The sequence below is a fragment of the Cavia porcellus genome, unplaced genomic scaffold (genome assembly GCF_034190915.1).
Source record: "Cavia porcellus strain 051 isolate PalLab524CR breed Dunkin Hartley unplaced genomic scaffold, mCavPor4.1 scaffold_2, whole genome shotgun sequence".
NCBI classification, from domain to species: domain Eukaryota; kingdom Metazoa; phylum Chordata; class Mammalia; order Rodentia; family Caviidae; genus Cavia; species Cavia porcellus.
Window position 1 is genome coordinate 110,588,369 of NW_026947485.1, and position 23,249 is coordinate 110,611,617.

The window sequence follows — 23,249 nt, forward strand, 5'->3', positions numbered from 1 at the left end:
TTATTGTAAAATACATCTAACAGTATTTTCCATTTAAACCAATTTAATTTTTTATTAAATTTTTATTATTTATAATAATTTTTATTGCTTTTTTTAAAAATTATTTTCAAATTATTTTTAATTTTTTTAAAAAATAAAAAAGGAGATTAAGATAAAAGAGGACATAGCAACATAACAGCACAGGTCAGAACAGAACATTTTAAGCAGCATAGTGTTTCACCACAAAATAACCCGACATAACAGTAGTGACCATAGTGTTTCTTTCCTTGAAATATTTGAGTATAACTTCATATACTATAGCATCAAACATTTCAAGACAGTGTAAAACCATTCAAGAGAATGAAAGTATTACAGGGTGTTTAGAACCAGCTAACAGAAAATGAACAACGGTTTCTATATTATCTCCTTGTCTATAAAAAATTTTGTTTATACTATCACATATAATAAAATCCAGTAAGATACAACATGATAAAACCGATAGAGACAGAAGAACAAAAGCCTGATGGGACTTCAAAACAAGATGGTATTAAATCAGCACTAGCTATTATGATGTCTTGTTTTCTTCAAAATAACTGTTCATACCATCACAGACAATAAAATCAAACAACCCAGAATAAAACCATTCCAATTAATGAATGAAAACATTATAAGGCTTCAAAGCAATGCAATGGGGAATCATGATTACCACATAGCTTTATATATTCTTACCATATCTTATACTAGAGAAACTATTCCATATTTATACATGTGAGTTTGATTTATTTCGCTTATGAGTATGCTCTCAAGCTGAGCCCATTTATTTATCTCAATATGATCATTCTTTGTAGCTGAGTAGTACTCCATTGTATAAAAATACCACAACTTTTTATCCATTCCTCAGTTGATGGACACTTAGGTTGTTTCCAAGATCTGGCTATTACAAATTGTGCTGCTATAAACATGGGTGTACATGTATCACTGTGGTATGGTGTTTTCATTTCTTCTGGGAATATGCCTAGAAGTGGAATAGCTGGAACAAATGAAACTTCCAATCCCAGCTTTTTGAGAAATCTCCAGACTGACCTCCACAAAGGTTGTACCAGTCTACACTCCCACCAACAGTGCAGGAGAGTTCCTTTTTCCCCACAGCCTCTGCAGCATTTGTTGTTGTTGGTTTTCTTGATCCTGGCCCTTCTTTCAGGAGTGAGATGGAATCAGTGTGGTTTTAATTTGCATTTCTCTAATGAGTAATGATGATGAACATTTTTTCATGTATTTACTTGCCATTTGTATTTCTTCATCTAAGAATTGTGTATTCATCTCATGCCCATTTTTGCATTGGATCTTTGAATTTTGGGAGTCTAATTTTTTTAATTCTTTATGTTAAACCAATTTAAATTATATTAATTACATTTACAATATTGTATAACCATTGCTACTATATACTTCCCTCAATCTTTTGTTGGGCTAGTAATATTTTCTTCAAGTCAATTAATGTTTATAATTTAAGAAAATTTATTTTAAAAGGAAATTTTCTTTTAAAAAATATGGAAAGCTAGTATCTGTTGATCTAGATAGAAAGTCATAATAAAAATAAAACTAACTGTGGTACAGAATTAAATTCTGCAAGCTGCTTATAAGATCCAGTGAGCTTCTTACCCCACTGTGGTACTGGGGAGCTAAGCATGTCAAACAGGTGTCCACAGGTGTCCTCTGACCAGGGGAAGGCTTTGCTCTTGATATATTTGGAGCTGAAATAATGCAAAAGAATCTACTGTCATACTATGCAGGTCAGGGTCACTGCACTGTGTACTTTAGAAACATACCAGAATACATGGCTCACATTGTAGACAACCCAATAGATGGAGAAGAGCATGAACTTGGAGGTTAAATTTCCATGCAGCATGCACTGTGTAATTTAGAAAACTTATTTAAATTTCATGTGAAATGGACAGAATCATACCAGTCTCCTGGTTGTGATTTTATAGAACCATCCGTGTTATGTTTACTCAATGTTCTAGTACTTGGAACATTGTAAATACTAGGAAAATGGCAGTTGTGGTTATTTTGTTTGTTTGTCTAGTTTTTTGAGATAGTTTCACTATGTAGTTCAGGCTGACCTTGAACTTACTATGTAGCCCCTCAAACTCACCGTAATCCTGCCTCCCAAATGCTGTGATTACAGATGGTGCTACCATGCCCAGCAGTTGTAGTTGTTTTTTAAGAACAATATTTGTTTATATTTTCCCCAACGTTTAACATACCTTACAAGAAAAGGTAGGTTGTGTTTTCTGAAGTAAAGATCAGCAAACGTCATCCTTCTTTACCTCATCCTTCTAGAACGCCACAAGAAGTGGCAGTACAAGAAGCAGGAAGCACCGTGGGGTGAACACTTAATTGGCAAGCAGGAGACAGACCTGAGTCAGAGTCTGCTGGGGCACACAGCATCCTGCTGGGTTCAGTCAGTTAAATATCTCTTGGTTTCAACTCCATCCTGAGCCCATGTCCATTTGCTCTCTCAGTGGTCACCGCATTCCTACACAAAGGGAGAGCCACAGCAAGAGAGCACCACTGAGCTGCAGAGCATAGCTCCAGGTCAGGAGTGGCACGTGACACTGGGTTCCACCGCCAGGTGGCACCCAGAAAGGAGGCGGGACAGGCCGCTAGGGAGAGTTCCAGCTCTGCCTTTGCTGGCTGTTTGAGCTTGACTGAGTTGTTTTACTCCTTTCCAGGCACAGAACATTTATTTAAAAAAAAAATGAGAATAGATAGCAATTCCTGTTTCACAGGGTGCTGGGAGGGATGGATGAGACCAGCACTGCTGAGCAATCACCACAATATTCAACGGCTGCTAATTTCTGTCAGTGTCACTGTTAGTGATCTGAGTGTGCCACCAGCCTTTTACCTAGTGTGAGCTGCTCCATGTAGCTTACGTTTGAGTCCAAGAGCATTTGTTCATTGCATTTAAAATTAATAGTTTTTATAAGCCTGAGTAATATATAGTAGTCTCTTAAAGAATAAATTATTGTGAACCTTTTGTGTTGATAGCTCCTTCTGATGTTTAGATACATATAAACATATTTAACTCCTTGTACTTACTGTTCTTTTCTAATTCTTAAAGCAAAACGAATGAGCAAGAAACAAATTCAGGGTAAGTTCCTCACATTTGCGTTAGGAAAAATAATGCTGATTTGCTGAGCAGCGCTGTGAACATAACTCAGAGACACTGGTCTTAGCAATTCGATGGGGAAAAGAGGGACTTGTGTCTCCCTATGGCAGTTCAGGACCTGAATCTCCCACCACGTTTCTCTGTACAGAGAAACCATGTTCACTGGGCACAAATGTCTCATTTCTGAATTTTCCTGTCTCCTGTCTTCTTTCTCTGTAAGACTCCAACATTTAGAGTAGCATGATCTTGTCACAAAATGATTGTGAAAACAAACAAATGCAGGCACCAAAGTCGCATAGCAAGACTCAATTAAAATATGATGGTCACCCAGATAATCTGAACAGCTCTTAAATCCCATTTTAAAGGCATTATCAACTAAATAAAGAGCCCAAATACAAATTTTCACAAGGAATGTGTCTGAGGATTTCTGTCATACTGTTTTGAGAGACAGAGATTCATCTACTAAGTGAATCTTCAAAGTATTTGAAGCAGGCTCAAAAATTAAACACAATATAAAGAGAAAAAGGCAAGACAAGACTTGGACAGGGTGTGAAAAAGGTTAACTGAGATTATTACTGAGTTTCCTGGCAGCAAGGGCAAAAGGTAAAACATACCATATTAGCTTCTCATTGTTTAATGAGAGAACATTCTTTGCTGTTGAATTCAAGTGTTTGCTATGTGGGCTGTTTATGGATACCATTTAGGGGAACTGAATACACAAGGAAGTTTTTCTGTAATTTCTCCAGAGGTTTTCTAGAGCTCATAAAAGCTGAGAGGATACTATTAAAATTTAAAGTGGTACACTGTTTTGGTAGTGGTCACAACTATCCAATTTAGGATACTACTGGGATCTTAATAATGCTTTACACTGGGGAGAAACCTTGGGTTTCTGGAGTGCCTTTAGCCAGACATTTGAGATTTGAGTCTCAGCAGTGAGGTATTGTCTTCAAGAGGTGGGTGGAAATGAAAGAGGGACCTCCATGTTCAAGTGGGAAAGTTTGGGATCACCCCACTCAGCAGGTGGGCTTCAGCAGTGCTTATATCTGAGCTGGCTTTTCCTTCAAAGGAAACTTGTGATCTGCTGAAGTGCTTGGACTCTGGCCCTGCTGAGCTATCCCAGCTTCTCCGTAGGGTACTGTGAAAGAGGCCACAGGTTTGTCAATCAGCACTGCTGCGTCACCTTACGGAGTGAGTGGTGTCTTGTGTGGCTGTCTGAAATGAGTGAATGCTACCTGAGGTCACTCCTTGAGGCACCTGCTGGAAGGATGTGTTTTGATGTCACAGCTGGCTGCTGGGAATAGCTGCCAAGGACATAGGAGCACTCATTTGTCCAGCGGGGCCTCGTGGCCAAGATGATTCGTCAGTAGATTCAGTTGCTACTTTGCTTAGCCCTGCACCCCACAAGCAAAGTAAGTGCTGGGAAAGAAGAAAAAAGGGTCATGCAGAATCTAGCCACGAACATTCTTCTGACTTTTTAAAATGTGTGTTTAAACTGTAACTGAGATCCTGTTGCATAACATATATAATTTTGTGTCCTGCTTTTTTGCTTCGCATATCAGGTCACTTGAAACTCAGTGAAAAGAATGTTTTTAATCTTTCAGACAAGTGTTATACTATATATATATATATATATATATATATATATATATATAGTATATTTATATACTCTATCATCTCCTGTGGTTACTTCACTTAACTGTTGTTTTCAAGATCTATACTTACTATGTATCAATACTTCATTCCTTTTCATTGCTGAATAGTTGTTGTATGGCTCTACCATGCTTATTATATGCTCATTAGTTGATATGTTCATTAGCTGATGGATGTTTGGAGGTTTTCTACCTTTTTTTGTTTATCAAAGTTCATGTCATCAACTCTTGTTTATTTAGATCACGACTTCTTCAATTTGATTGGTAAATCTCTTCCCAAATCAATAACATGTTTGCATTTTCATTTTAAAAAATTCTGTATTTTATTTTTACTTTGCATTTCAATCTATAATGTAGCTAAATTTATTTTGCAGTTATAAGAACTAGGAAGAATTTAACTAGTATCCTATCTATGCTTTTCCACTACCCCCAGTAGCTAATATTTTCCAGCAGTGCATTCTGAATCATCTTTTCACCAACTATTTCTTTTATTTTGTGTTCATTTATTTTTAAAATACTTTCTTTTGGCTGGGGATATAGCTCAACAGCTAAGTGCCTGCCTGGCAAGCACAAGATCCTGAGTTCAATTCCCAGTACCAAAAATAAAACAAAATTCTTTTTAGATTGTTTTATGTTCACAGCAAAATCAAGTGGAAGGTAGGGTGAGAGATTTCCCATGCAGCCTGTGCCCCTACATACACACAGCTCCCACTCTGTGAACATCCAGCAGTAAAAATGGTATGTTTGTTACACTGTTATCACTCAAAGTGAATATTAGCATTCACCCTTGGTATTGTATATTCTATAGATTTGGACAAAGGTATAATGACATGTAGCCGTCATAATAGTGCCAGATAAAGTATTTTGCCTGTTCTGAAAATCTTCCGTGTTCTTCTATCCTGGTAACCACTGATCTTTTTATTCTCTCCATAGTTTTGCCCATTTCAGAGTGCCATATGGTTGGAATCATATAGTATGTAGCCTTCTAATGCTTCTTTCACTTAGCATTTAAATTTTGTCTTTTTGTAACGTGTTAGCTCACTTCTTTTTAGTGCTGAGTAATATTGTGTAGTCCAGTTTTCCATAATTTATTCATTCACCTTCTGAAGGCTACTTTGACTGTTTTTACATATTGGCAGTTCTGAATAATGCTACCATAACTATCTGGTAGGTTGTTGTCTGGATCAAAGTTTTCAGTTGCTCAGGGTGAATATCAAGGAACGTGATTGATGGATTGAATGGTAAAAGCATATTTAGTCTTATAAGAAATAGATGAACTGCCTTTCTAGAATGACTGGACTATTATGCATTATCCAGTCAACAATGAACGTGAGTTCCTATGGCTCCAACAGCATTTGGTGGTTTCAGAGTTTTGGGTGTTGACCATTCTAGTAGATGTCTAGTGACATGCCATTGTTTGAATTTGCATTTCCCTGAAGACATATGATGTGAGTCATCATTTTGTGTGTTTATTTGCCACGTATGTTAAGACACACACACCCCTGAAAAATAATCTCACAAGGAGGCCTGTGATGAATTCTGATTCAGAGCCCTTGGCTGAGAGCTTTATATGGTCTCAGTATCATCTCTCTGTTCCATAGCCCGTGAATCTATGCACCCCTGCTCTCAATCTGTACACGTCCTTCCCAGTGCCCTGCTCACCTGCTCTCCATCTGTGCCTGTCCTAGTATTCCCAGTGCAAGTGTTTACTGTTGTACTGATCTGGAACCCAGATACACTAATCTAAGGCTTGCTGAACATGGTTGCTTCTCATCATTGTGCTTTCTTTTTTTTTTTTCTTTTTTTTGGTCTTTTTCGTTTTTACCGGTACCAGGGATCGAACTCATGACTGCCTGCTTGCAAGGCAGGCGCTTATGCCACTGAGCTAAATCCCCAGCCCCATCATTGTGCTTTCTAAGCAGCACAGATGATACATCAAGGTGACCTTGAAGTAGGCAGTCCTTTTTGACCTTTCCTTTCCTAACAAGCATTCCGTCTTGTAGGAAGTCCTGAAGTGAAGCTTCCAGTAACTCAATGCTGGTGCCTTGCCATCCTTGCCGTCCAGCACTGTCCTCTTGCTGTCACCCTATCCTGTGGTCTAGGTGGTGGGTGACTTTTCCCATCAGGTCCTCTTTTGTGACTTCCTGAGTCACTCTCTTCAACGTGGATTAGTTTGACATTCGGTGTTGTTTCCTAAGTGGTCATATTTGAGGCTCTCATGGGCTAAGATTGGCCCACCAGTGCTCCTCCTTCCTGCCCACTACTTCCCATTCAGCAGTGTCCTCTCTCCCATAGATTCTGGCTGTGACTCAGTCACTGACACAGAGCCTGAGGACGAGAAGGTCCTTTCCCAGTCAAAGCAGCAGAGCCTGTCAACGACAGAGACTTCTTCTGGAAACCTGATGGTGGTGCAGCCGGACCGCATTCGCTGTGGGGTAGGTGCTCCTGTGGGCCTGGGAGATTCATGACAAAACAGGCTGAGTGAGATTCCTCACGTTGCACTTCAGTATAGTTACAACCTTCCCTTGGGGTTTCTCATTACCTGGGCCTTGGATGTACCTAGCTCTTTTAAATCAAAGAGGAATGAATCCAGGAATATTGTATCATGAATCTGAAAACTTTTATGGATTAATTACATAGAACATGCAGGAGACCATCAGATATGGACATTACCAGATACTTTGGTCATCCCTGAAGGTAGAGCCTTCTATCCTTTCCTGCTGGTCCAACACTCGGGGCAGAGGAAGCGGGAGCCTGCAGAGCGGTTGCGTCTACCTCAACTGGCCAATGACCTAGCCCAAGGGTGTACTTTGAAGCTTAATGGCTGGAACTGACTAGCTAATATTACTTACTGAAAAGGTTGGATAAATGTTTAAACATCCAGTGATTAGAATTTTTAGGGGCAGGCATAAATTAACAGGTGACTTGATTGTGATGATCTAGCACACAAGCCACTGTCATTTGAATTCTATCATAATATTGGTAGTTTTTCATTATCTTTCCTTTTTTATTAAAATCGTGTGACATCTATAATAGTTTGGAGCAGCAAAGTGCTTTCTTCATGGATATACTCTCATTGCTAAGCTTGCCTCTGTGGGCTACTTGAGGCAACAGAGTCTCACAGCCTTGGTAGTAGGAAGCATGGGAACTGGTTTCATTGCACGTTTAGGTGATTTTCTGTAGAGCTGAGGCCATCTGACGTTGGGCAAAGGCCCCATCCATGGCATTGTAAGATGCTTCTTTGGGCTCAGTTTGGCTCAGGTACATTTGGTTTGAATTTCACATGTTTTATGATTTAAGCATAAAATGTCATGGTGATAAGAGACAGTAGGACAGGGAGATCATTTGAGCCATTAGGAGTTTTAGTCTAGTAGGGACAACATAATGAGACCCTGTCTCAAAAAAAAAAAAAAAAAAAAAAAATGGAATATAAATCTGTTTCCAATTCCCTTGGCTGAAAGTCTAATCATATTAGACTGGAGATGATTAGCTGAGGATGAGAAGCCCTTTGTAGAGATGATGCATCCTCCAGTTTCGAGGCCTTCACTGCTCCTTAACCTTAACACTCAGCCCATTTTACTCCTTTTACCTGCTGGCCAGGCCTGTGTAGACATTTCATCTTCAGTCTCCACATACTGCTTCCCGCTTCCCCATGACTCTCTGATCACATTGTGAGTGTCTGTGGGTGTGAGGGTGCTTGGAACCAAAGCATAATTCCCCTTACTCACCTCTCTGATTTTCATTCATTTTCTCCTCCTGACTGTTTATTTGGAATTTTCCACTTGTGGCATCGTGGTGATGCTCAGAAAGTTTCACATTTTGGAGCATGTCTGACTTTGGATATTTGGATTAGGAATGCCCAACCTATACATTTCTTTGGCAGGCTTAGGGTAAGATTTTGTAGCAAAGGAAAATAGCTAACTAAGTTGCTTGATTGATGCCTTGGGAAAATTAATCCTCTAGTAAATCATCCCTCTGTCCCCACCAAGCAGTGTGAGCAGCAGAGCTACATATGGCTTCTTTAAACCAGGACCTCAGACGCTGTAGGATACAAAAGAGTTACGTGGGCATCTTGGTAAAACCCAGACCCTGAGTCGGTGGTCCAGAAGGACCGATAGTCTCTGTTTTCCTTCTCTTCCTTTCCTTTCCTTTATTTTCTTTTCTTCACTGAGTATTAAACCTAGGACCTCTTGCATGCTAGCCAAATGCTCTACCACTGAGCTTTTTAAAAAATTTTTATATAAAGACTAAACAAAACAGAAAAATGGGTAGAAATAGTACATATGTTCAAAGAAAAATAAATAGTAAGAAATCACTAGTTGATGTTTACATACTGCCCTCTTACAAATAGTTGTTCAAGATACAAAAGTGGAGCATATAAAGTGGAATTCAAACAGCGAGACTGCAAAGAGTTCTGTTCCACTATCCAACAAAAACTTAGTAACATGGTTGTCAATCCTATACACTTAAACATACATGCAGTTATCCATATCTTCATTTATGTTTAGATGAAACAAACTAAAGCAGGCTAAAATCATTCTGAACAAAGAATAACTGCTGGATTTCACATCATGACACTCGAGGATCAGCACTGGGTACTATACTGTCTTTTTTTTTTTTTAATTTCTACCATTGAGCTTTATATCCCAGCACTTTAAAAAATTTTTGGGACAAGGTCTCACTAAGTTGCCCTGTGTGGTCTCAAAAACTCATGATCCCCTGGCCTCAGCCTCCCAGGTAGCTGCGATTATAGCCATATAGCACTTCACTTGGCTGCAGACTGCGTTTTTTACCAACTTTGGAGGGTTCCCAGGACTGCTGGTCCCTCCAGCCCCATGTGGAGGAGCAAGGCTAGTTTAGAGCAACACTTCTCAAAGAATCTGATGGAAAGGACTTGTAAAACTTGTTCTGTTCTACAATGATATGATGATTTTATTTTACAAAAAAGAGAAATGCTATAAAAATGAAATAAACCATAAATTATGTATAAACACTGGGTTTAAAGAATTATTAAATTCAACAGACACAAATTATCTCATTAAATTACTATAAAGGTTTAGAAACGTTTACTCTTTGTCTTTGGTAACTTGTCTCTTCAGAATGGTAGTCAGCAGTTTTCTGTCCACCTGCAAGCATGTCCTCCCTGAGCCCCAGATCTTTCTAATCAAGGGGCTCAAGAGTGCCAGGGGGACCCTCTGCCCCAGCACCCTGGATACCTATCCAGAAGGGAAAGGGGACCATGACCCATGGTTTTCTCTTCTGTTCCAGGCAGAAACTATTGTCTACATCATTGTGAGATGTAAGTTGGATGAGAGGGTAGCAACAGAGGCAGAATTTTCTCCTGAGGATTCTCCCTCTGTGAGGGTAGAAGCCACACTGGAGAATGAGTACACAGTTTCTGTGAGGGCGCCTGGTAAGTAATCCTAAGGTAAAAAGAGCGTGTTGGGCTTAACTGCTGCTGAAATATTATTACTCTGTAGCTCATTTGCTATTCCATCACCAAACTAAACATTGCCACTTTAAGTAGTTTTGATACTTTGATATTTGTAAAAAAGTAGTCCATCATTTTAATTTGCATTTCCTTGATTACTAGTGGGGTTGAATATTTTTCCATGTTCTCTACTTGTTGCATTTCCTCTTTTGTGAATTTAATCTTTGTGGTTGGTATATTTTTAATTTTTTCTTTCCCCTTCAAAACCTCTTCCGGTGGTGTAAAATCCTACCCTAGGGAGAGCACGTAGCAGTGACAACAGCAGAACATGTCAGCTGGCTCCAGGGGCCCAAAGTGACAGAAACATACTCTCACCTCCAGAACCCCTCACCTTTAGCAACCACTGCCCTTTGTGCTTTAAAGCCATGTTTTCTTCCTGTTCCTTGAGCCTTAGGCCTACAGTAGTAAAATAGATGAAAATCCTTAAAATATGAAATTGCAGAGCCAAGGATGATAACTGCTATGACTCTGGGTCCCCCCTGTCAGTAGGTGAGGGGTCACTCACCTTCTACTTCCTGCCTCCCCCCCCGCCCCCCAGCTCACCTCTCAGGGCTTTCTCAGTTCATCTCTTCACCATGTAGATGGCGCATGCCTGTCTGTGAGCACTGTGCTCTTCCTAAGCATTTTATGGTATCTTTCCTTCTGTTCAGATCTTTCATCTGGGAATGTTTGTCTGAAGATTTATTCCGGGGATTTAGTGGTGTGTGAAGCTGTTATCAGCTACTATACTGACATGGAGGAAATTGGGAATTTACTGTCCAGTGCTGCAAATCCTGTGGAGTTTATGTGCCAGGTAAGGTGCTGCAAGGGGACCTGAGCTTTCTGGGAAAGTAATTTTTGCTCATGCCTTTCAGCCTTGAATCTCCTGGGCAGGAAATAACCTGATTTCAAATCTGTCTTTTTGTATTCAGGCTTTTAAAATTGTGCCCTACAACACAGAGACCCTTGATAAACTGCTGACGGAGTCCCTGAAGAACAATATTCCTGCAAGTGGACTGCACCTTTTTGGAATCAGCCAGCTGGAAGAGGAAGATATGATGACAAGTAAGTCAGCAGTCAGATGAGACCCTCAGCGGGCCAATTGCGACCTGCTGGTTTCAGTCCCATCAGCACTGTGCTGTACAACCCATCTTGTGAGAAGCACTAATGCTGTCCTGTGTAGCTAGAGAGTCTTCTCAACTGCAAATCTGAATATAGCCGTACATTGCTTAATGAGGGGGCTGTCTTCTGAAAAACACATAGGTGGCTTCATCACTGTGTCAGCCTCACATATAAATTTATACAAACCTAGGCGTTACAGGCTGTTAGCCACCACGGCCATATGATATATGTATTATCTATGTCTGTACATGTGGTGTATGTCGTATAGATGGTGTGTATACACATACATGTATATATATCATAATCTGTTCCTCCTGGGGCCAAGGTGAACAAAATTAAATGAAGCAGAAAAGAAAATGATGCAATCAAGAGATTCAGTAAACACAGTGTGTGTGAGACTGCTGATTTGTAGCAGTTTTTTTAATAAGTAGGAGTACAGTCTAAAATAATGATTAACAAGTATAGTACAAAAAATACATAAGCGAAGAGCACAATTCCTTATTGTCATCAAGTGTTACATATGGTACATAATTACACATGCTGTACGTCTGTACAATTGATATGAGCAGGTTTGTCCACAGCAGCAGTATCACAAATAAATAAATATTGTAATTCCTTGTACTGTGATACTTCAGTGGCTACAGTGTCATTACAGGTTGGGAGATTTTCCCCTTCTTTCGGATCTTACAGGAGCTCTGTTATTGACTTTATGGGCACCAATTGCACTTCATCCCCTCTTAAAGACACGCGTGATTCCCCTTACTTTCCTGATGAGATTAAAGCTTCTTAGCCTGTTATCAAGTCCTTCCCAAAGGGCCCTGCGTGTTTCTGTGCAATAGCGTGTACTTCTTTCTGCTACATCTTGCTACTCAGTCGTGGGAATGCAGTTTCTTAGTTCCTGCCTCAGTTACCATTCACTTCATTAACTTCACTTCGCCTCCCTGATGCAGCTTAAGATAGCACTTCATCTGGAAGGATTTCTCAAACCTCCAGCACCTTCCACCTCCTGATGCGGTCTCCCCTAAAATTCTGGGGCCTCTGTCACAGTGGTTGTCTGCTGTGTCTGTCTCCTTTGCTAGGTTGTCTGCTCAGCAAGAGGTGGAACTGTTTCCAGGTGGCTGACTCCTGCTGCGCTGTCAACAAATATTTGTCCTAGGAGGCAGGAACAGGCCCTTATGTACCTGTAATGTGTTGGGAGCTAGGAGAGTCACACCACAGTACCAGAATTGTGCCCAGTGTTCTGGACAGGATACTTTTGTAGTGTTTCTGGAGATACCAGTCTTCCTTCACACTGAGGTGGTCCTGAACAAATGAGACCCAAGTCTCCGGTGACCTTCTGTGTTCCATCTTTCTTAGCCTAAGAACCCTAAAAGGAGACTGAGTCTCATTTGAGGCCTTCTTCTGGGGCATTCTCTTCCCTGCTTTTCCCCATTTTCCCACTGTGGCATGTTCCTGCTTCATTTCTGGTAGATGTTACTGTTCTGTTTTTAAACTTGGGGCTCAGGAGAGAGTCTGATCATGGGAGATCCTAGATCCATCCTCCCAAAGATCATATTCTGGTGAATAGGATGCTGAGTTGTGATATTAACATTATGTGTATGTATATAGACAAATTTATACATATAAACATGTATATGTTATATATATATGATTGTTGCACCTAAGGATCAACTTTCATGAATGTAAATTGTGCCTTAATTCCACAACACAAGTGTGTATTTTCTTGGCGTACTTATTGTGAAGTTGGGAATAAAACCTAATAGGATGGGCTTAATCAGCACAGAAAAATATTTCAGGGTGCTTTGAGCTTTGCAGAGAAGGTCACAACATGATTCCTGTTATACATTGTATTTGCTCTTTAATCCTTTAGAAATTAGCACCTTTTGTGCATAGCACTGTAGGTAGTGCAGTGGTAGAAGACTTGCTTAGGATTTGTGAGGCCCTGGCTTCAATATCCAACAGTACAAAAATGAAAAACAAATGAATAAGAAGAAACCAGCATCTTTTGAATTAGTACTGTTTCTAAGGCTTTTCCAGTCCTTTTGGAGAAGAAGGTAGGGTATCTTATTAATGACTAGATCTGCTAATTAATTGAGGTATTATTTCTTCTGTCATGTGAGCACAATATACGATGTTCAGTAATGCCCCAAAGGAAGCACTAAGTTGTTAGGGAAGTGAATCAGTAAGTGATGACTGAGTGCTTACCGGTTGCCATGCTAGGCTTTACAACTCCATCTTCTTGAACAAAAGCATACTGTGCCCTCATTCTTACTTATCAGTTAAATTCTGGTTTATTTTCAGATCAGAGGAATGAAGAGCTGCCTACCTTACTGCATTTTGCTGCAAAGTATGGACTGAAGAACCTCACCGCCTTGCTACTCACCTGCCCAGGGGCCCTCCAGGCATACAGTGTGGCCAACAAGCATGGCCACTACCCCAATACCATCGCCGAAAAACATGGCTTCAGGGATCTCCGGCAGTTCATCGATGAGTACGTGGTAAGGTCAAGGCAAGAAACTGTGACTGGAAACGTATTATGTGGTTGTAGGGCTGTCTTCTTACTAAAGATACAGAAAGATTTCATCTCTGGCATGGCCTCATGTGTCTCTTCTGGTAGTGGGCTTAGTGTGTGGGCTTAAGAGATGACTTCTGCAGTCACATGGACCAGAGTCCAAATTTCTGTACACCATGTGACTGCAGGCAAGCCATATATCCTGTCTTTGTTAATATGCAGAGATAAGCTCATAATAGTTGTGCTTATAGAGCTCATAGAAGGAAAGAATCTATGCAAAGCACTGATCTCCACCCACAAAGAAATGCCACAAACATTTATAAAGTGAATCTGCTGAAGACTGCTACGAATCTCTCTACTTCACTTGCCTCACCACCCACTACCAAGGCTCCTTTGGTGGGATGTTCCCAGCCATCTTGCCCACCTTTGGACCCAAGCTAATTGTGTGTGCACTAGGTCCTTCCTTATTAGGGCCTCAGTAGATCCCTATACCCAAAAGGGCTTCCAGGAGGCCAACCATGGACATTCAACTCCTGCTAACAGCCTCTTTCTTACCTTCTGCCTGTGTGCAAATGCAAATTTAAGACAGATATATCCAGATTATATGCTTATCTGGTTTTGGGCTCCTACCTCTTTTTCATTGATCATTGACTTCTGGGTCCTTCTGTGAGCCTGATCTTAAGCCATGCCTATGTTTTGTGTATGTGTGCACGTGTGTGTGTGTGTGTGCGTGTGTGTGTGTGTGCACATGCATGTGCGTGTGTCTGTGTGTGCACATACACTTGCATGCATCTGTGCTGGAGAATGACCCTGTACATGGGCCTTGTACATGCTAACATTCTACCACTGAGCTACACTTCCAATTTTTATTTTGAGACAAGGTCTTATGAAGTTGCCTAGGTGAGCTTCAGACTTGCAATCCTCTTGTCTCAGCCTCCCAAGTAGCTGGGATTCTAGGTGTGCACCATCAAGCTCGGAAATGTCTAAATTTTATTTCATTGCTTCCTTTGTCTTAGAGGCAGATGCTCTTCCTGACTGCCCTCCTTTCTCATTTTCTTCCTCCTTCACAGACTCACAGAGAGCATATGAAAATAACTTAGCTTGGTATATGGAGTTGTGACCCCTAAAGGAGCACTGAACACAATCTGGTCTTGCTATTTATCTCCTGACAGTAATAAGCTTGATGCCTCCCAGAAATTTATCTCTTGGCTCTTTAATTGGCAAATCTACAAGGGAGCAACTCAGAAAAGTTTATACAGGGGGTTTCTCAATGTTTGGAGGTGTATAAATATTTCAAGTGAATAGAATAGTGGAAATCTGTCTTTTGGGCCTTATTGACATAAAGGGTTCCAAAAAGTGCTCATGGTCTAGGAGTATGGAATTGGCATTACTTTGAAATCACAAATTATGCTCAATGTAGCATTTCATTTTTGTATCAGTAGTTTTTATTGAAGACAAATTGTATATGTTATAATAACTAATATGTATTGAATTTATTTGGTTGTCAATTTATTTGCATTGTCTCATTTAATCCTCACCCTAATCTTGACAGTATTAGGATCCTCATTTTGTAAATGAGGGAAGAGATTTAGAAAGGCCAGCTGACCCAGCACTAGAAAAGGTGGAGATGGAACTTGAGCCTAGTTCAGTACTAAAGCAGGGACCTGATACCTGCCTATGAAACAAGGCAGTTTATACATGCTCTTTCAGTGTGCACTGAAGATAATGTTGTTCACATTTCTTGTATCCTGTTTAGTTCTAACTGTAGTCACCTTCCACCAATGTGTCTTTAGCCTTGCTACTGGAAAGTTGATGCTATTTACAGCCTCTCAGAATTTTCCTGTTTTCTTTTCTACCACATTGAAATCAGATGGTAAGCTGGAGTCTCTGGCACTGCACAGCTGTCACTTGGTCCCTTAGTTCTTTTTTTTTTTTTTTTTTTTTTGTCTTTTTCATTTTTATTGGTACCAGGGATCGAACTCACGACTGCCTGCTTGCAACGCAGGCACTTATGCCGCTGAGCTAAATCCGCAGCCCCTGGTCCCTTGGTTCTTACCAGGAAACCAACCCAGAGTGTCAGTCAAAGATTGGCTGTCTTGGGTAGTGATGGTGAAAACAAGGATTTCTGTGGGTTGGAGCGGAAATAAGGATTGTGACATATCAAAGTTTCTTGCCAGGAAAAGTTGTAGAGGTTTTGGAGAAGTCATCTTTCTACCTCACAACTGCTGGAACAAAACAGCCTTTCTGATGCCTGTGCCCTTGATCCAAGAGCAGCTCTCTTCTGAGCATCCAGGACATGGATCCGAGGGAGGAAGCCTGGGAACAGTTGGCACTTTGGAGAAACTTCCTGATCCCTCAAGTGCAGAAACACCTTAGTAGTAGCCTTGTTGAGTCCACTTGCATTTCTGTGTGACTAGGCAGTAAAGGCCACATCCTCTTTTGTCATTGACTTACTAGGATGTAGTAGAAAGGTCAAAGTTGGGATTGCAAACCTGACAGTAAAGGACTAGTTTTTTGAGCTTTGCTTTTCTTATTTGTGAGCTAGGAAATGGTACAGTTTCTCAAGCAGTGCGGAAAAAATGCTATTGAGATACCTAGCACTGGACCTGACCCACAGTCGGTGCTTATGTGAAAGTAGCTTTAAATTTGTACACTCCAGTCATTCAGCATTTAACCAGAATCTTTTTTTTTTTTTCTTTTTGAGACAGGGTCTCACTATTCAGTTCAGGCTGGCCTTAAGCTCACTTTGTAACCCAGGCTGGTCTCAAACTCACAACAATCCTCCTGTCTCAGCTTCCTGAGTGCTGGAATTACAGGCGTGAGCCACGCCAGAATCTTTTAAGTGCATATATAACCCTGTGATTAGCATGGAAGGAAGATACAAAGATTAAAACAGAAAACATAACGCAAAGGCAGGGAAGGGAAAAGGAGGGGAGGGAAAGGAAGAGAAAAGAAGGGAAGCCATGAAGTTGGCCCTAAGGAGCTTATAGTCAGGCAGGGACTACAGAGATACTAAGCACCTATGAATTCCTGTGAATGCTTGCTCTGCTGGCCACAAGTCCAGTTGGGCGACCTTCCTCAAACCACCAGGTGCCTCAGTGTGCTCATAGATCTCATCTTTCCTTGCAGGAGACAGTGGACATGCTGAAGAGCCACATTAAAGAGGAGCTGATGCAAGGAGAGGAGGCTGATGCTGTGTATGAGTCCATGGCCCATCTGTCCACAGACCTGCTCATGAAATGCTCCCTCAATCCCGGATGTGATGAGGAGCTGTATGAGTCCATGGCTGCCTTTGCCCCAGCAGCCACAGAGGACCTCTGTAAGTAGCCTAGCCCAGTTCTGCTTTTGTGTTTCTACCGAGAAATGGCTGTCTTCATTCTGGACTGTTGAAGGAAGTCCTTGTTTACCCCTGCCTTGCCCCAGAGAGAGGATCCTGTGTTACATAGCATTAGGTTGATGGTCATGTGCTGTCTGTGGCAACCAGATGTTTCCCCAGACTTCCGATGCTGTGAGTACTGAGAAGCCTTGCCTGGAAGTCATCACGCATGGAGACATTGCCGCGTGATCTGCAGGGCCCACTCAGCAGCTCTCAGCCGGGCCAGTACCAAGGGTCTGCCGGTCTCTTTCTCTGCCTGTCTCTCCCTCTGTTTCTCCCTCTCCTTCTCCCTCTCCTTTCTGCTTTCTTTCTTTTCTTCTTTCCTTTCTTCCATCCTTTATTTATTTGGCACTGGGGATCAAACTCCTGACCTCGTGCTTGCCAGGTAGGTGCTTATGCCCCTGAGGTAAATCCCCAGGTAACCTTCCTTCCTTTTTTTTGTAGTGCTAGGGCTTGAGCCCAAGGACCTACCACTGAAATTTATCCTCAGACCTTTTTTATTTCAGTTTTTTAAATTGTTAGTGTCTTGCTAAGTTGCTTACGTTGGACTTGAACTGGAGATCCATCTGTCTCAGCCTCCCGAGTATTTGGCAGTATAGATGTACCATCAAATCTCTCAGACCCCCTTTATAAAAAACATGTTGTAACACCCTATTTAACACTCTAACATGATACGACACTCTTAGAAATCAAGTATACTGTCCTAATTGGAATATAAAAGGAAAATGAAAGAAGAGGTCATACTAAGACATAACTACACATAAAGCCATATGACACAGTCCCATGAAGACACCTACCCTCAGAATCACTGTCCATGCCTTGTCCTCAGATGTTGACTGACACAGGTCAGTTGTTTTGGTAATGCTGTGAGCAGCACTGGCATCAGCACCTGGATTTTCCTAAATGATGGACAATATACAATCTCATAGTATAATTTCCTGGAAAGGAGTATGTATTCAGAAATAAAATACATTCATATATGAGATAGTTTAGTTTTTAAGCTCAGATAATTATAAGCAGAGGGTTTTTTTTTTTGGCAGAGGTGAAAACCTGATTTTATTTGGATTGATATATAATAAACTTATTTATAAAATATCAATCCCCAGGACATGATTTTTCTTGTAAATTGTTTAACAAATGTTGCCTGCTTTGATTATCTTGTTTTTCTAATTTCAAAAGTAATATATTTTATGAAAACTTAAAATAAGAATCTAAAACTGAGTTGATAAAGTCTGTATGACACCCAACTACCATAGCATTAGCAATAGTTTAGTAGGTCTGTTTATCAGCTTTTTCCTTATATCTGCTTGCATTAAATAAAAACACACACAAATGCACATACCTGTGTGAACATGTACCAAAGCAGGTCTGCAACCTGTGTAGCTATATGGGGGTGTTGAAAGTTCCTTTGTTGCGGTGGGCGTCCCACACATCAGTGTCCCTGCATCACCCTCTAGGGGGCAGTGTGCCACCTTGGAGAACACTGATCTCATTAACATTGGATCTCACTGTGAGTGCTGGCAAGGAAGCAGAGATCCCTACAGTGCACCCCTGACATCGCTTGTTGGTGTATTTCTGCCGTTGTTCTCAAGTGCTAAGCAGTCTGAAACAGTGCCTGAGAGTCAGCCTTCTTTCCTTCTGGATCTAATAAATGGAATCAAGAAAGATAAGTCAGAGTCACCAACATGCCAGGGTTATGTTGGGGGGCTGTCTGGCAGGGGGTAGACCTAGGATTGCCACCTTTTCAGGACCTGAGGCAAGAGATCTGACTCTCCATGAACTCATTGAAAACTGGGCATCTGTGCCTTGGAGAAGGAGGCACAGACTGGTTGGGAGCCAGAGGTGATCCCTGACCCCAACAAGGCCTTTGACCCCAACTCTAGCCCCTGCAAGTGTGTGTGGGGGTGGGGCAGTGTTTGATAGGCATTTGCCAATCAGATGGGCTGCTCCTCTGAGACAAAAGGTGCAGAAGTCCCTTTCCATCCTTGATTGGGATGACCAGAAGCACTGGTTTGAGCTCTTCCTGAAGGAGCTAGTGGCTGGCAGGGATGTGAGTTAGGAAGGCATCATCCCTGCCATCTCACTAACTCTTTAAAACAGTCCTTCAGGAATGCATTTACAGCCTGCACGTTACAAATGGAAAAACCCAGGCCCCAGGAGATAAAGCAACTTTCCCAAAGTGTCACAGCCAAGAGATCTGATAAAGCCTAGAGTTAGATCTGTCTTTAGGACGGTATTCTTTATCCCAGGTCAGACATTTTCATCTGACACCAGACTTTAGTTCTGGCTTCCTATAAAAAATCTCTCAGGCTCTGCAGCCACACTTTCCCCTTTCTGCAGCTCCAGGTATCAGATAACAGAACTGCCCCGGGATCCCTTGCACATTTATCATCTGTGCTCACAACCGACAAGCGTTTCAGGAGCGTCTACTCTGCTTGGGTCACTTGCTTGTCCTGAGTGCTGGAGATGCAAGAGGGAACCAAAACCAGTGCTTTCGACTGTGAACCAGAGACTTTCTCACAGAAGCATACTTGGTTGGAGAACCACAAAGACCCGCTTGAGAACCCAGTAACTGAACATCATTTCTTCCCTATCTCCTAGTTATGGGGCTGTGAAACAAAGAATTCTCTACCTGTTTTCTCCCCTAAGTGCTCTAGTGCATGAAATTGCTCCACAACACTGCATCGTACAGGGAGTGCTAAAGGCATCTGCCATTTTCTGTGGGCTCTTCACAGAGGAGACGATGAGGCCCACCAGCATTTTCCAAGGCAGTAGTTTGCTGTGGAGCTGGGTGGGTTTGTGGTAACCTCTGAAGTCTCCAGGAGCCAGGAGTTTCTGGTGGTCATGGAACTAGAAAACTCTCATGAGGGGGACAGGTCTATGGAATTTGGCTGTGTTTGAGATCAGCAATAGAAACCTACCACATTTTTTATTCAGCAGATACTATCCTCTCTGAATTTACTTTTGACATGGTTTGACTTCTTCCTGTCATTGTGATTGTTGGGTTTATCCTTGAGAAAAATCATTCCTCTGATGGTTCAGAGGTGCAGCATCTTGGACCTGGCAAGGAGCTTATCATGAGGAAATAGTGTAGTGGTGAAACTAACAAATCCGAGATGCTTATTTCAGCACTACCAGCCTAAATCAAACATCTGGTTGAAGTTGATTGACTGCTTTTTTCCTATTGTCTTATCTGACCATTTTCGGGCTTGTTGAATAGGGTTGTCTTCATTTTACCAGGGAAAAGTAAAGACTCCAAGATTAGTTAACATTTCAAGTCTGTGAAGGAAGGAGTATATCAGGAATCTGAGTATTCCAGCTCCAGGACAAATCTACCTTCCATCAGATGGAGACTGAGGGCCTACCTTTCTGGGGTTTGAATTTGATAGCCCTGGGATGGGCACTCTACAGGACCTGCTTCTGTCTAAATAGTCAGGTTTATCAATGCCTTACCTTTGCTGCCATTCATCATGGTATCCTTCAGACACTGAAAATAAACCGTTGGGGAAATTAGGTTGCTTATTCATTTGCTTGCTTGCTGGACTAACTTTATAGAGTACAAGGCTTTAGGCTACTTTACTGCCAATACTTTAAAGATCCCATAATTGGAATAGGGAAAAATTTGCCTCTTTCTGACTTGAGTTTAGGGCAGGGCTGTAATGAAGTTCCTGTTACCAAAAGTACTTCAGAACAACTAATAAGTAGGAAGACCATTGTATGTGTTAAAGGAAGGTGAGATGTAAGGGGATGTTGTGCTCTGACCTTGGGATTTTATGATTCTGTTCCAATCTGTTTGCCTTAAAACTTACATGAGCACATACACACACCCCTCACGTGCACCCTCATACACGCAGTCTTTAGTATAGATATGCTGCCACCAGGTGGTAACTCTGTGGCATTGTTAGACCTTCAATTTTGTTCTCAGTTTTTTGTGGTTTTTTTTTTTTTTTTTTTTTTTTTTTTTTTTTTTTTTGGCACTGAGGATTGAACTCATGACCTTATGCCTGCCAGACAGGTGCCCATTGTTCTCAGTTCTCTGGAGATTTTTTTAAAAATCAAGACCCCACAGGATTAAGCCACCAACCTCCACCTTTTACTGTGTAAGAAATAACTATCAACTGACTTAGTGGTGAACACCTGTAATCTCACAAGTTGGAGCCAAGCCTGTGAACAGTGTAGCAATTTAGCCATTTCAAAATTTAAAAAAAAATGTTAAAGGTCTGGAGATACAGCTCAGAGTGAAGGTCCTGGGTTCAATCTCCAGTACTGCAGTCGATCAGTCAATGTCTTTATTAAATTTCAAGCTTATGCAAACAGTGGATCCAGGCAAACCTCTCTTGGATACACTATCTCCTGTCTTTTCCTCACTTAGGTCTTTTGTCTCTCTCTTTGTCTTCTGAGGTTAATGAGGTTGTCTTGTGGCCCTTTGATTTATGTCATTCATTTCATTTTCAAAGCTTTTCCTGGTGAGTAGTCTAACTAGTCACTTCTCCCAGACTCTGGGCATGAAGGCCTTAGTAAATAGTGGTGGGAGGCCTCTGCCCAGTCTGTTTCCAAGGGACTCCACTGGCAGATTGTAGCTTTTCTTGTATATCTCAGAGGCTTGTTTTTATTCCTTAAGAGAAAAGAGTCAAGGGAGAAAGTTGCCATATATTGCTACTAAAAACTGCAGGCTTGCCAGTGTCTCTAGTCCCAGATAGCTGTTTTTCTTCCTGTCACTGTCACATAAACTTCTCCTTTGGGATCCCGATACCTCTTCCACAGTTCTTGGGCACTTCAAGCTTATACATGGCGCACAGCCCCCTTGGCCCTCACTACCTTGCTGGCTTCCCTCAGCAGCTGCCTTGCTAACTGACATCTCCCGACAGGTCATCTCCAGAAGTTTGTATTTCCTTTAATTGCGCCCCCCTCTCCCACTTTGCTGGGTTCCCTCTGAGCTGGGGGTATAGTCAGGCACTAAAGGACCTTGCAACCTAGCCCTAAGAACTGAATTGAGCAGAAGAATGATTTCTCAGCAAAATCCCTAAGTTGCTTATGGAACGGACTGCCTGCTCTGGAGCTTGCACCCAGTCCTGTCAGGAGCCTCCCTTCCTATGGTTGCAGAGACTGTCATCTTCTGCTGTCCTTTTTAAGAAGATACTGCAGAGGAGAGCCAAAGGGGATTAAGGGGCAACGCTTGAGGTGTCCCGGCTCAGACAGGACTCACGTGAAGGCAGGGCCCGACTCTGTGCTTCTTACTTCTTTTTGCTTTGTACTCCTCTAGAACATCTGGAGCTCTGTTGGAGACATAAGCACTTAGAAAAGCACTGGATTGTATTTTTTAAAGTGAGTAATTATATTAGCCAACTTTCCCTTTGCTGAGATATGATACCCAAACCCACAATTTAAAGGAAAAGTTTAATTAGGCTCAGTTTCTGGGGATTCAGTCCAAGGTTTTGGTGGCTCCAAGGCAGAAACATCATGATGGGAGGGCGTGATGGAGCAAAGATGCTTAGTGTGTGGTACTGGGGAAGCAAAGCAGGGGAAGGGTACCAGAGGGACCAGGAAAAACGACCAGACATGGACCTCAAGGCCATGCCTCCGTGGCCTGGTGAGACACACCCAGAAGCGTGCATCTCGGATTCTCAGGGAGGATCCCAAAGCCAATCAAGTTGACACTGTGCCCTACCCACCACAGTGAGCAGCCTTGCTCTCCTGTCAGCCTGCAAGGCTTGTGGATCTGCTTTCCTCAGGGCACTGCACACATGGCACCTTGGACTCCAGTTACTTCCATGTTTCGTGGGCATCATTAATTCATTTTCATGTTTCTCATGGCTTTGTATCATCCTCAATGACCAGTGCAGTGCTGTATATAACATCTGTTCAACTAAAATCTGAGGTAGTAGAAAATAAAACATAATCCTAGACTTTTTGGAAGACTAAGTGTAGAATAGTTCTTTGATATTCTATTGGAAATTCTTGTTCTCTTGATA

General features: G+C 41.6%; 1 protein-coding gene across 2 annotated transcripts in view; it reads left to right on the forward strand.

Moving 5' to 3' along the window:
• The window catches only part of Pik3ap1 (phosphoinositide-3-kinase adaptor protein 1), a 115,496-nt gene that overhangs the window by 46,571 nt on the left and 45,676 nt on the right, over positions 1–23,249 (forward strand). For both annotated transcript variants that reach the window (XM_003479559.5, XM_023561473.2), the window contains 6 exons: positions 7,093–7,232; positions 10,066–10,210; positions 10,939–11,081; positions 11,200–11,332; positions 13,691–13,887; positions 17,031–17,220. In XM_003479559.5, the coding sequence (XP_003479607.2) occupies positions 7,093–7,232; positions 10,066–10,210; positions 10,939–11,081; positions 11,200–11,332; positions 13,691–13,887; positions 17,031–17,220 (948 nt within the window). The remainder of the gene's footprint in view (positions 1–7,092; positions 7,233–10,065; positions 10,211–10,938; positions 11,082–11,199; positions 11,333–13,690; positions 13,888–17,030; positions 17,221–23,249) is intronic.